At 42.9% G+C, this 13,221-nt stretch overlaps 1 protein-coding gene across 5 annotated transcripts in view; it reads right to left on the bottom strand.

Annotated features, from left to right (window-relative positions):
- The window catches only part of PHACTR2 (phosphatase and actin regulator 2), a 134,211-nt gene that overhangs the window by 72,125 nt on the left and 48,865 nt on the right, over nucleotides 1-13,221 (bottom strand). The window contains exon 1 of one of the 5 annotated variants that reach the window (XM_021540415.3): nucleotides 3,895-4,058. The exons of the other annotated variants lie outside the window; for them this stretch is intronic. Coding sequence (XP_021396090.2) covers nucleotides 3,895-3,937 — 43 coding nt within the window. The 5' untranslated portion in view covers nucleotides 3,938-4,058. Of the gene's footprint in view, nucleotides 1-3,894; nucleotides 4,059-13,221 lie in introns of those variants that run through there. 5 annotated transcript variants of the gene reach the window in all.

Genomic DNA, 13,221 nt, shown 5'->3' with positions numbered 1-13,221 from the left:
CTTCTTCTACTAGACAAGTCTTGGAATTTCTCCATGAATAACCAATTAGTTTGTTTACCAACACCTAGAAGTGCTGAAGTAAATATTAGTTTTCCATTTCATTTCATTTCATTTCAGGATTTTGACAAGCTTGCCCAGTTAATGCAATTACAATTCCTCTGCACAGGCACAGGTGAAGCTGCTGTTTCCTCATCCATGAACAGGAAATCCCATAAAGCCAAGAGAGATGAAAAGCAGCAGTCTGAGAAACATGTTCACTTCTGACCTATGAGAATCATTTCACCGAGTGCCAAGGTCAACAAACAGGATCCTAGCAGTGACTGCTTTCATCTCACAGGGGGAGCTGGGTGGGAAATGGTTTTCCTGTGCTGTTGAAGAACATTTTCATGCCCTTGGAAAAAAACCTGTGTGTCTGTAAAAGGCTGAAATGCAAGCCAGACAGTTTGTGCTCTGTTTCTGCAAAACGTATGCAAGGCGAGGCTCTCCCCCCACCCCAGAGTAAACAGCCCTGCAGATCACATCCTTGGCACAGGAGAGCAGCACAGGGCTCTGACCCCGAGCTTCAGCTGGCCCGTGAGCACCCTGACCAGTGGGGCAAGAGTTTCCCGGGGCCTTCCCTTTGCAACTTGTCCTACCCCTTCCCATACCCTTTGCCTGTGCTCTACATTCCATGCTGAGCTGCCTGACCTATTCCTAGGAACACTAACAAGGTCTGTTTTTACTGTAAATTTCATTCTTGAAAAGGCATTGCTACTCAAGAAACAAGAAAAATCTTTTCCCACCTAACTAGTTCTGCTTTGAAATGCTACCTTCCCAATATGCTGATCATGTCTCCACTGTTTGTTCCTCTGTGCTATGGCTAGTACTGAACTACCAAAGAAGAAATCTGAAAGGAAAAAGAAAAACCAAACTGATAAAAGTGCACAGCTCTGCTGCCCTTTGATAAGCTCTAGATCAGAAAGTAGAAGTGATAGCTTTTGCACACAATGGCTGATAACCCCCAAAAGCACTCAACTCCAGCCAGTAAAGGGGGAGAGATCACATTAATCAAGTCCTGCCAGGCGTGGGAAAATCAGAGAAGAGGAAAGAGAATGAACAAGGATACGTGCTTCTTGTTATCCACATATCTGTACTGTCTCTACTGTCTTCCCAAGCTCCTGTTGCAATTGACGTTTGTTCACATTTTCTAACCATGGCAAATAAGAAACAAGCTTTTAAAAAACTATCTAGATGGCTGGAAAGCTGTAAACCTAGAAGAAGGAGAAAAGCTGCCTACAGACACCAACCAGTAAATCCAAGACCTGCCTTGCTGCGCATCTACCACGCATAGTTACGAGAGATGATTAAAGCCCAGATCCTCCTGTCCAAAACACTTCAAGACCGACTCATATGCAGCTGATGGCAAACTCTAGCATGACAGTATTGCTAAGGAAAGTTCCAATGGAGTATGAAAATCTGAACTTCCTCCTCTCTTTATAGGCATGCTAATCTGTCTCGTATGAGTCTACATCTGCCCAGTCGAGAGGGACTTTGAATTTAATGGCTAAGGGCAGTCCTGCCCTTAACTCAATGGGAAAGTGACACTAGGACCTTGATCTGTTTAAGTACTTCAACATATATTTACATTTCCAAGAGTAAAACCTTTAATTTAAAGCAAATCTTAAAAACCCAACCCTTCAGGACACTGGCTGAGGTCCATCCTGAGTATATTGCATTATGTATTTATTTTATCTCTTCTAAGCCACCCTGTGACTTACAGGAAAAAGCTTTTACTTTAGTTTGCTACATCAAACCATGTTCACTTTACCAGTCTACCCAAAGGCCCGTGGTGATTTACTAGCGGTGCCTGCCCTGCACAGAGCCAGCAGCTCCTCTGAGCCCTGCAGGCGCAGAGCAGGGCTCCTAGGACAGGGTCTGAGCCCTCCATGGCAGGGGGAAAAAGGAGCGAACAGGCAAGCAACTCCTCACAGCTGCTTTTGTGTGGCTCACTGGGGATCTGAATGCACTATTGATTCCATAGCACTAAAACAGATTTGTAGCCCCTGCGTGTGCAAGACAGATATCTCCTTCAACTCTAATCTCTAGCAGCTGTCAAAGACTTAAATGGCTTGGAGCTGCCTGGCACACTAAAATCAACGAAGATTTTAGGCCTGCTTGCCTAAAGGACAACCCATGGAACAGGAATCAGTGGAAGTCATGCTCCTGCCCTGGTCACAGATGGACAGGGCCTCCCAGACTTCACAATGGATTAAGTGTCTAGACCTCGTCAGTAAAACAGACTAGATAAAACAAATGAGTGCACCCCTAAGAAACCATGCCACCCAGAAACCCACTTGCCCCTATCATTCCTTGTTGAGGATGTACCCTCCCAACAATTTCAACAGCAATGAAAGTGCAGTGGAATTACTTTTCTAGAAACCTCCCAGAGGTACTACCACTGTCCCATCACAAACTGCAGTGCTCTTAAAATGAAGATAACTAAAATTTACTTGGCAATATTGAGTCCACATCATCATAACATACATCTTCAGATACCTGTCTCTTACTGCTCCTGATGGAAAATTTTGGTTTCAATCAGGAAAGAATTCAACAGTGTTTTTTTTTTTTTCCTTTGAAGTAAAGCTAGAAAATCAACGCAATTATTGTCCATTATCATCTAGCCAAGCAAACATAGGAACCACAGTTTTCCTTAGGCAAGATATGCTTTCCCCTCCCCCCCCCCCCCCCCCCCCCCCCCAAGGCAAAAAGCTCTCACAATAGTCTTTTGCACTTAAGTTTGGTCACTTTTTTTGTACAGGAAGTTTAACAAAAATTTTTAACTGGTCCATCTGTTTCCTTACATCTGCTTTCTGATGACTACCTTGAAACAATCCTAACACACTAGCTGCCGGGTGAAGCCTTCAACAGGATGGCAACATTTATTGGAAATGGTCCAATTTTTCTTTTATGCTACATTTGACAGGTGAGGAAATTAATCAAGGTTTTGTCTGGGATGATGTGACTAAGAATATAACCTAGTTTGTCTGAAAACTATGTGCTAATACTAAAACTATTCTCTGAAACAGCAATGAAGGAAAAATAAAAGAGGAAAAGAGAAAACTTGTCACATGTCTCCTATTTGACAAACATTCCCACATTAACAAAAACAAGCAAATTAAGGATAAAGTTCAGTCTTCAGCATTGAAGTCCAATAGGATTTTGCTGGTTGGGATTTTTGTTTGTTTGTTTGTTTTGGTTTTTAAATGGATGTAAAGGAAACAGGCGTTGAAGAAAAAAAAGGCATGCAGGAATTTCTCAGGAAACTTCAAATCTCACTGAAGTTAATTTACATTCTACATCCTATTATTGTGGGAAGAGACCCACTATGTTTTTCAGTAACTAAAACACACCGGGTTATCTTAACAACATTCCCAAGGAGCTCGTACTACCTTCAAAAAGTTGCAAACAGTCAGGACTGCTTTATTGGGGGATGGGGGTGGTGGGGGAGAAGACCCGAAACAGTTCCACTCACACGCTATTTATTTATTTTCAACAGTCTACTTACACATAAAATGTCCTGGAGCTAAAAGCGACCAGCTGGGCGGGTTACTAGCCGCGCTCCTGGGCGAGGTGCCAGAGCTCCTTCCCTTTCCCTACGAAGGGGAAGCCTTCGTACTTATTTGTTCAATAACGGGGAAAGAAGGAGCCCTGAGCCCCGGGGAAGGCGGGAGGCACGGCGGAGCCTCTCGCTCCCCGGGCGCCGCCGAGCCGGGCGGCGCAGCGCCGGGAGCGACCGCCCGTCCCGTTCCGCTGGCTCCGGAGGAACGGGGCAGCGGCGGCGCCCCGGGACCGCGGCTGCCCCGCCGCCACCGCGGACCCCCGGCGGGAGCCCCCCGCCCCGCCTCCGGTACTCACCGCCGGCCGGCTCGGGCAGCGTGGAGACCGAGGTCTGGCCCATGGCTTGGCCGGGAGGCGCTCACGCCGCCCGCGGGGCGCGCAGCCTCCGCCGCGGCTGCTGCCGAGGGCTCATCCCGGAGCTGGCCGGGCCCGCGCTCCCCGCCGGCTGGCGGGGGGCGGCTGCTCGGGCTGCGGGCCGGCGGCTGCCGCCCGTCATCCCGCCGAGCCGCCCGGCCGCCGCCGCGGCCCCGGCCCCTCGCCCCCGCCCCGGCACCGCCCCGGCCCCGCCCGGCCGGCGGCTGCGCGCCGCTCCCGCGCCGGCCCCGCGCGGGACAGCGCCGGGATCGCAGGGCTCTGTAATAAATTAGAAAATAAAAAAAATCAAAGACAGAAAAGCCCCCTTTAGCTACACGGAGTTTCGGAAGGACGGCGCGCAACTAGCGGCGCTTCCCGCGCTGCTGGCGTCCCGGTCCCTGCCTACCCCCGCCCTGCTCCAAAGCCTTAGTCCAAGCACGGAGTTATTCCCAACCTCTCTGAAGGTACAGGGGAAACTTGAGGCAGCCGCAAGCAGCGAACCCATCGCCCTGCTGGAGGTGCCTTGCAGCGGGGAGCAGCCTTCAGGCTGCGCTGCTGTCACGAGGGGAAGAGGAGCGACCGGGCAGGGCATGGGATCCTGACCAGGCTCGTTTGGCTGTGGCTGAGGTCCGGAAAAGTGCCCGACGCTCGCCACACACACAGGTACATAATCGAAGACAGGACTGCTTTTGGTTTTGGAAGAAAGAAAGACAGCGGTATCCAGACAGAACTCTGCCGTAACAGGTGACAAGAAGGGATAATCAATGGGATAAACTTATGAGGAAGATGGGGGGAAAAGGACTTTGTGCATATAGCTCTAGGGCAAAACTAAAAAATTATTAATTCTTTTTCCTTAAAGCACGAACATCACCCAAGCAGTGATACAAGCTTAATGCTAGGGCTAACAAGTAACTGTTACCACTGGTGAAAAAATAGAGAAAACATAAAATAAAAAATAAAACACCCCAAAACCGTGAGCCCCTAATAGCTATTATTATGCAATATCTAGAAATAAGCAGGGAGATGGGTATATATCACAGGACGACACGAGGCTCACCTAAATAACATCTATTAACAAGACATGGTGAAATTACAATTTCCCAGTGGTCTGGAAATCTTAGAACAAAATCCTAGAGGGGTTTAAGTGATGTCTGGCTAGCTGATCTTTGCATGTGTTGGCACTGTGGTGGTGTTTCAAGGATGGAGAAGTGTGTTAGTGTGAGGCCCATACCAAGGACACAAAGGGAGCACAACGAGTTGCTGCTGCCTGTGTGGTAGGCAGAAGAATTGTGATTGTCAGCTAATACGTGGAGAATACAACTAATGCTAGTCTTCATGGTTTTTTATAGAAAATAGGTCCTGGTAAACAGCTCTTTTATTTCCTCATTTTATATGATTATGCATTAAATTGCCAGAGGCTTGACTGTAATAGACTTCTACTAGGTACTTGATTTTGTAAGAGAGAAAAAGTGAGTACAGCACAAAATTAATAAAGCACAAACAGATGAAGAGCTAAATGAAAAGCAGATCAATTGTCCAAGCAGCACCAGCATTTAATGAAGATGTTGGTGAGCTGCAGGGAGGCTCTTCAGAGCTTTCATCAGAAACCTAGAGAAGTATTTTTTCAAACAGCTTTAAAAAGACTAAATAAATCACCACTGGCAATTTTAGACAGAGTAAATATTAACAGAGTAGTAATGAGAACAAGGCAGTCACAGAGTTATCTGGATTATTTAACAAACTCGGGTCTTTCACACAAGTTTTAATAGGGTCAAAATGAGAAAAAAAGTCAGACTTGCAGGATGGAACAACACAACCTACATGGCCAAGAAATGTATCTTTGAAAGTCACTACATATCGGAACTTGGAGAAATTCAACATGAGCTCCTAGTGAGCTAGTGCTGGTGGAAAAGACACAGGTATGTACATACAGCTGTGAAAGTAGAAAAGGGTAGGTAGAAATCCCATTGCATCATTGTGCTTTTTATCAGACAAAAGGTGCTGTCCCATACCCAGTGTTGTTGTCTCTCCCTTAAAAAGATGTTGTGTGATATGAGAGAGCTGCAAAGAGATCCACAAGATAAGATGGAAACTGCAGAAAGTGGTCTCCAACAAAAGGTGCAGAAAAAGCCAATACATTTGGGAAAGATGTTGCATTTGAACTCAACAGTGCCCTTGCAAGGAAAGAACAGCATTGCAACACTCCTGGATGTTCAAGCACTGAAGAAAGGACTGACACCCCAAATCCAGGTTCCATACAAAGCATGGTGTTGAAGATGACTGAGTGGGGCTTATGCTGAGAACCAGGCTGAATTGTGCAGTGGGAGCCAAGGGCAAAGTAGATGGCCTAATGGTCCCTTTGTCAACCCAAGGAAAGTCTTCCAGAAGGGTGGCTTATTGTATTAGACAACTTCTGTCCTTAATTTCTCAGGATTTTTTTTTTTTTTTTTTGCATGCAATTTAACACGTTCATTTCTTCTTACGTCGAAAAATTATTTTTAAAGGGTTTGTTTTGAGAAACTTGAGTCACCTCTTTGGAGTCACTTGTAAACAGGAACATAAAAGTTTTCCTGACTGCCTCTGGTGAATCTCATTAATTTTATCAAAGGAAATTGTGTTCTCCTCCTGCGTAAAAGCCCAGTTTACAATGCAAAATTGTATACCATCTGTCTGCAATGATTCACGTGACGTAATAAAGTCTTCAAAGTCAATTTGTGAGCTAAATAAATGAAATTTAGTTACCACATCCTTCATGTAATTGAAGTAGTTGCCAATTTCTTTTGGTTTAGTTGTGTTTGTTTCTGTTTTTTTCTTCCTAAGTTAACTGATGGTGATGACTTTCTTTTCTATGAATGGTAATGGAAACTGAGATGTTGAAAGATACATTGCATTTCTCATATGTAGAGCTATATTTATGTAATTGCCTCCACACAGAAGGGATTCTAACATCATACTGGCATTCACATGTGAGCATCCACACAAAATACACTCATTTAATTTTTGGTTGTCTGTAGACATTAATTCTGCAGTATGATAGAGATGTTCTCATCTGTGCATTAAGTTTCTCTCCATGTTGATAACTGGCATGTAGAACAGTTGAAAGTTTAAGGATACAACAAATTATTCTAGAAGAGATTTAAGATTACAATTATGTAGATAAAATACACTTTTATTTGGTATACTTGTTTTTTAGGGTGTAGATGATCCTACGATATCTTTAGCTGCATATTCCACTTTGCCTCTAAACATCTAAGAGGACAACACACACAAACAGACTTCTATGCATTTTGCAGTATTTTAGTCTTCTGGGCTTTCTGGAAATCCACAATTGCAAGCAAAGCAAAAACAGGCAGGGAAAGATTAAAGCGAGAATTTCAGGATTAAAATTTCCATTGCCATTTTATCCAGGGCTATTTATGAAGGACATTCTGCAAAAAGATGCTAAAATATGTGTGTCTTCCATCAGGTGGTGAAGCAGCAATTCACCTGATGGGTACAAGAGGAGCCAGTAAGTCATACCAGACTGTTCTGACACAGGAGCATCAATAGGGTTCCAGGAACCTGTGTTCCAGTTAGATTTGAGATTCCAGTGTGAGTAATAATGTCTGATTGCTTCATACTACACACCCAGCCCTTCTCTTCTCGCCCAAAGTTTCTGCATTGAGTACTGTGGAGAGTACTCTTGAAAAGACACTCTGCTGGCTCTCAAGAATGGAAATATTCTACCAAAAGGGAAAAAATTATCTTCCTGAATTTCAGAAGTATTTGTAAAACTAGAGTGTCTCACTTATTGAAATGGTTGATATGAGATCTATTCATGGAAGATGATGTAAAACTTCCAAATTTTTCCAAAGTCAAAGTGACATAATACACACAATAATCTATCTCACATATGAAAGGGTAAATTCCTTCCCCTCAATAAGACATTAAAGACAGGTCTATTTCAGTGTGTTTACTCTACTGGGATGATGGATGGCAATAGATCCCTTACAACTTGTAGGATGTTGTTGCCTGGTTTTACAGTTCTGTAGGCTCATGTCAAGAGGCATTTTAGAAAGGTGAAATTGTATTATTATTCTCTCGGTTACTGAGATCAATTTATGGTCCTAAATATCACTGAAGCTATGAGGAGGGTTTGTCACATTTAATCCCAGGATTCATAATGCAGGGCTGGCAAATGTAACAGGAAAACACTGTTTTCCAGGTGCTTACTAAGAAAAACCAAGAGGATGGCACTCAGTCCAGAGCAGAAATGATCCAAACAGGTCATTTCTTAAGTGGTCCACCCACTCACAACTCCTGCCAGTGTGCAGAACTGCTGGAAGATGATCAGCACAGTGTCTGACAAGCTGCAGAGCTGAATGATACAATGAACGAAGCAAAGGCCATGGCATGGAGCAAACACGAGCAAGAAGCTAGGTCATTCTTTTAGCCATGGTCACAGCAAGGTTTGTAACTATGACACTGAATTTGTACCTGCCTGTAGAGAACCTGAGTTATCAGGGGAAGAGTTTAGGGAGGGTACCACCACAGTCTCTTTGCTTGAGACTGAAACATCAGCTGTGGTTGAGCAAAAAGCTAGTTCTGTTTTCTGTGAAACCCAATGCAGTTCTTAAACAGGCACAATAAAACCAAAATCAGAGGCCATGTTTATGAATTATACAGGCAGCTTGTTGGGCATTTAGGCCATTTCCTTTTAATAACCAGAGACTTTTTCAATAACCCCAGAATTTTCTCCCTTTTGAAAATATTTTAAAATATTTTTTGCATCCTTTTTTTACATTTAATGGCTTAGCAATGCTGTGTCCTCACCAGTGTCACCTACCATTTTCAGTGCCCAAGTATAAGGAAAAAAAAAAAACAACCTGAAATCCTCCTTAAAAAAAAGAGGCTGTTGTTTTTGTGAGTGATCATCACCAGTCTTCCTCCCACAAAAACCCCCACTGCATATACTGTCTACATAGTAGAATGGAAGGCAACTATACAGAATTGAGAGTAGCTTCTGTTGCTCACTCTCTAAATTTGGAAGCTAAAGGATCAGAACTTTAGGTCACAGGAGTTAATATGCAAATATGGGTTATTCTGATCAAAACATACAGCAGAAGTTTTTTGGATGAGATGTGCTTGTTCACATTAAGATTGCACTGGGCGATGGGTAGCAAGGCTGTCACCTATGGAAGATCTCAGGGTCTCAGACTTGTTTAGTATTCTACTCCTGTTTCAATGTCTGTTTTTATTTATCCCTACTAGATCTTTGTCATCAGAGGCAGGAAAAACAGCACAGCTGGGCAAACCCATTCCTGGTGATTTGGCACAGATGGGTTTTCTTTCTGCTCACAAATTCTCTCCAAATAAGTTCTGCACTTGCAAACCTGTTTGCTACTCTAAATTATTCACCATAACGGTTTGCAAGCCTATTTTGAACACTGGGAAGCAGGCAAACAATTAATGGCAACAGAAGTTCAATAATTTATTAGCCAGGCTGTATGCTAGGTGCCCTCAGCCGTGGAGGTCTCTTTGTGCCCTCTGACTCAGGAATTTTACCTGTGCCTGGAAGAAACTTGCATAAAAACACATCAATATGGTTTTAAATGGTTAGTAATGAATGCTTATGGATCTGCTTGTGTGGTTTTATTATCTGATCTGTATCTGGCTTTCTTATGTTGCACCCTTTAACTTAACATTGCTCTTTCCTATGTAGCTACTTAGCAAGTTGTTCTCGGAATGACTTCTACACACTTGAAGAATGAAAGTATGTTGAAAAATCTCCATTGTCATTTTAATAATAGATTGTAGTTTCTGTGGTACTGTACACACTGGACTTTTAAAGTAATTTGCATACTGTGTGTGGTTGAAAGGCAGAAAGAGAAAGAAAATGGTCCCAACACAAATATTTAGTGAGTCGTGAAGAGCAGATCTACTGTGCATCTCCTGTGCATATGCCTTAGCTTCAGAAACTGCCCTACACTCACATTGTGCTTTCTTCCTACATTTCAACTTCTACATGCTTCATCCCCTGCCAGTTCTGTTCCACAATATCTTTCAAAGGTGTTTTCTTTCTCTAATGTTCTTTAAAGGCAAATTCTAAAACTTTAAATCCCTCTGAGATTTTAGACCTTTCCCTCCATGCCACACTTGTTGCTGTTTGTTTACTTTGCTTGTGATTATCTGGAGTCACTTTCCTCCCTTCATCAAGCCTGGCCCATGCAGGAACCTTCATTTTTTCACAGATTCAGAGTATTTCACTAATTATTTGGAGTACTATTATGTTCACATCTATTGTTTTAAAAATTATTAGCTGCCTAAAGACTTCTGATATAAGTAGTAGAAGTAGTGTCAGGCAGTTTGGGGAACTACTATATTACTATAGTGTAATATTATGAAAGTGAAAAAATGAGAGGTTAATCAGACCCATCTGGAGTTTTTAAATTTGAAGTTACTGGAAATTAACATGTTATAAGACATGTGTGCTCTTGCCTTCTTTTAAGAAGTGATAAGCAGTGTTCACTTGACGCTGGAAAAAGCTACCTTCTGTCTTTGTTTAAAGCATCAAGGGGAGCTGGCATATTGGATCACATTATCTCCCTAAGCCTAAATCAGATATTTCTGAAAAACAGATTAAGAACCCCTGAGTAGGTGACATGACATATTACACAAAATCTGTAAGGTCACACCCTAATACTTAATACTGTAAATGCCACAGTCCTGGTTTAAATTTTAAACCTTGAATTTTCAAAAATTCTTCTACATGTTTATGACTGTTAGTTACAAGAACTCTTGATATTAATGTACTTCATACATGATCATTTCCTTTGTGCCTCATACTGACTCCTGGATCCCAGCACCTCCTGTTGTGTGGCAGCACTGTGACAGCACAGGACAGAATTTCCTTTCCAGGCAGAAAATAACTATCAGACGTTTTCTAATCAACAGTGTGTTTGTCACCAGATTTCAATTTTGTCCAGGGATCCAGATTTATGATGAAAGACAAAAAAGTTCTACATTAGAAATTATAAATAGCATTCTGCCTGTCCTAGTTCAAGCCACTGGGGAAGAGGAAAACAGTGGTGTAACAATGACACGTTGGAGTGTAGAGTTCCTCAATAGTCGGGTTTCTGCCAGGTTTGCTAAAGTTTGTACCAGTAGCTACAATAAACAGAATGAATAGGCCCCTTTACTGATACAAGCTGGCATGTCCCCAGCTGAGAAAATGAAGTAGGGCAGCTGAAGGCAGCTGGAGGCCTATTCTTACTCAGGTCACCACCTTTCCTCTTCCACCTCTTCTCTCAAGGCCTGTTGCACCTTCCATTGTGTTCACCGTAGCAGTGGCACAGTACTGGAGGTCCCTAATTCATCACTTCAAGGAAGGGCTCCTACCAGCTGGACCAGTTCCCCTTGGCCACTTTGCATTTTTTCTGTCTCCCCTCTGGGGCTCACAGCAGCCTCTGGCTGCCTTCTGGCTGCTGCTGCTGCAGCAAAGCCCAGCTATGCAGCAGAGCTCCTGTGCTCTCCAGCCTGTCCAGCTGAGAGAGAGAAGCAGCCATGATACTGATTCAGCTGCACCAACCCTTTTCCTTAGAAAAACACAGCTTTCTGCTCTTCAGGCCACGTGTTGTGGTTGCTGGCTGTGGCTTTTCCTCTCTGTTTCCAAGCTCCTTAATGAATCACTGCTTTTTGGCACTGAAGCAAAATAAACACATCGTTTTGGATGCCTTTGCCAAACGTATGTACACTTGGAGCAGGTTTTGAATGATAGAAAGCAAAAGGTTTAATGAAATGTGCAGGCTGCGTAGTCAAAGTTTCAAAAGAGCCAGAAAATATGAAACTGAGGGTCACAACAGTATCATCAGTCCCCAGGTTGTTCAGATCTTGTGGATTTTCTGGAACACATGGAAGGGACTTACCAGTAATGTATCCACTACAACTCTCAGCAGGAGAAAACATTAATAGAAAGCAGCACAGGGGTGTGGGATCACTCATCAGCATGATGGTTAGATGCCTTCCTATTTCCTTTCCATTCTCCTTCCCCTTTCCATTTTTCTATTCTGCTTTTTAACTGATTCAGTGTAACTACACATAGCACAGCAGTTTTGCACTGATGTTTCCTAGCCTGTGCGAAGGGGAAAAGACATCCAACAAAAAATTTGGCAGGCGTACTGAATGAAGTTTTTCATTTGCTCAAGCCAGTTATGCGCACATACCTTGTTGTGCACTTTGGCCCTTTTGAACTGCATCAGCCTGCCCATGATTTCAACAACATTCATTTGCTCTTGCTGACTTGAGGGAGAATTAAGAAAAAGTTTTGAAACTGTTTGGCACCAGCATTCTTCTAGTTCCTCTCCATTCAATTAGATTTTAGAATGAATTCAAATGTATTGCTGGACTATAATTAGCTCTGAAGGACAGAAGTACACGGAGGACTGGCTCTTTTCTTTTTAAATGGCCAGCTGTAAAGACACTACCTTGAATAATATCCTGAATGTCAGCAAAGTTTCAAACCTGGACCCATGGCTGATTAAGTGCCAAAAATTAGAATAATCTCTGGTTTTGGCAAATCAAAGTCCTTCCCTATGAAGCTGATTTACTACAGAAATATCTGGACCAAAATGCAAGTCTCAGCCTACAGTTTCCTTTCCCTGTATGTTTCTACTACAGTGAAAATGTGGACTTTTTTTTTTATCCTACTGGGAAAATACATTTTTTCCACTCTCCCATGACTCAAAAACATCTGAAAGATTCTCCCTTCAAGCTGAAGAAAAAGAAGGGGGAAAAACTTCACCTTTTGGCAAAGATACAGATGGAAATTTTTGACTCAAAAGAGGATTTTCAAAATAAAATAAAAGAAGCATGTGAAAACAAGGGGTTATAGTGGAAACTATTTTCATAGCCAGCTCTAAAGTAAGCAGTGCTGTTCCAGAGACACATGGTACTGATGCAAACATTGGTTTGAAGCCAAAACCCCTAGCATGCTCATGGAATCCGGAAACACTACAATATTAAATACACCTCAAAATATATGTCAGACATCTTCCCGTGTCTGTTCCACTTATTCTTCACAGCAAGACACTGTGCACTTAATTCATCAGTGGCTGCAGAGTAGCAGAATAAAGAGCTGGGGGTGGACATTCTTTCCTGCACCACAATCACTGAACAGTCAGCTGGAAGACCCGGGCTTATTATTCCCATTTTGCAAATATTGAGCCAATATCTACTTTCCATCTGCAGTACTTACAAAGCATCTATTATTATAGCATGTGAGCACCTCTTGCT

Source organism: Lonchura striata, chromosome 3, assembly GCF_046129695.1.
Source record: "Lonchura striata isolate bLonStr1 chromosome 3, bLonStr1.mat, whole genome shotgun sequence".
In the NCBI taxonomy this organism is placed as follows: domain Eukaryota; kingdom Metazoa; phylum Chordata; class Aves; order Passeriformes; family Estrildidae; genus Lonchura; species Lonchura striata.
The sequence above is the reverse complement of the archived record's forward strand: the minus strand, read 5'-3'. Positions and strand labels throughout refer to the sequence as shown.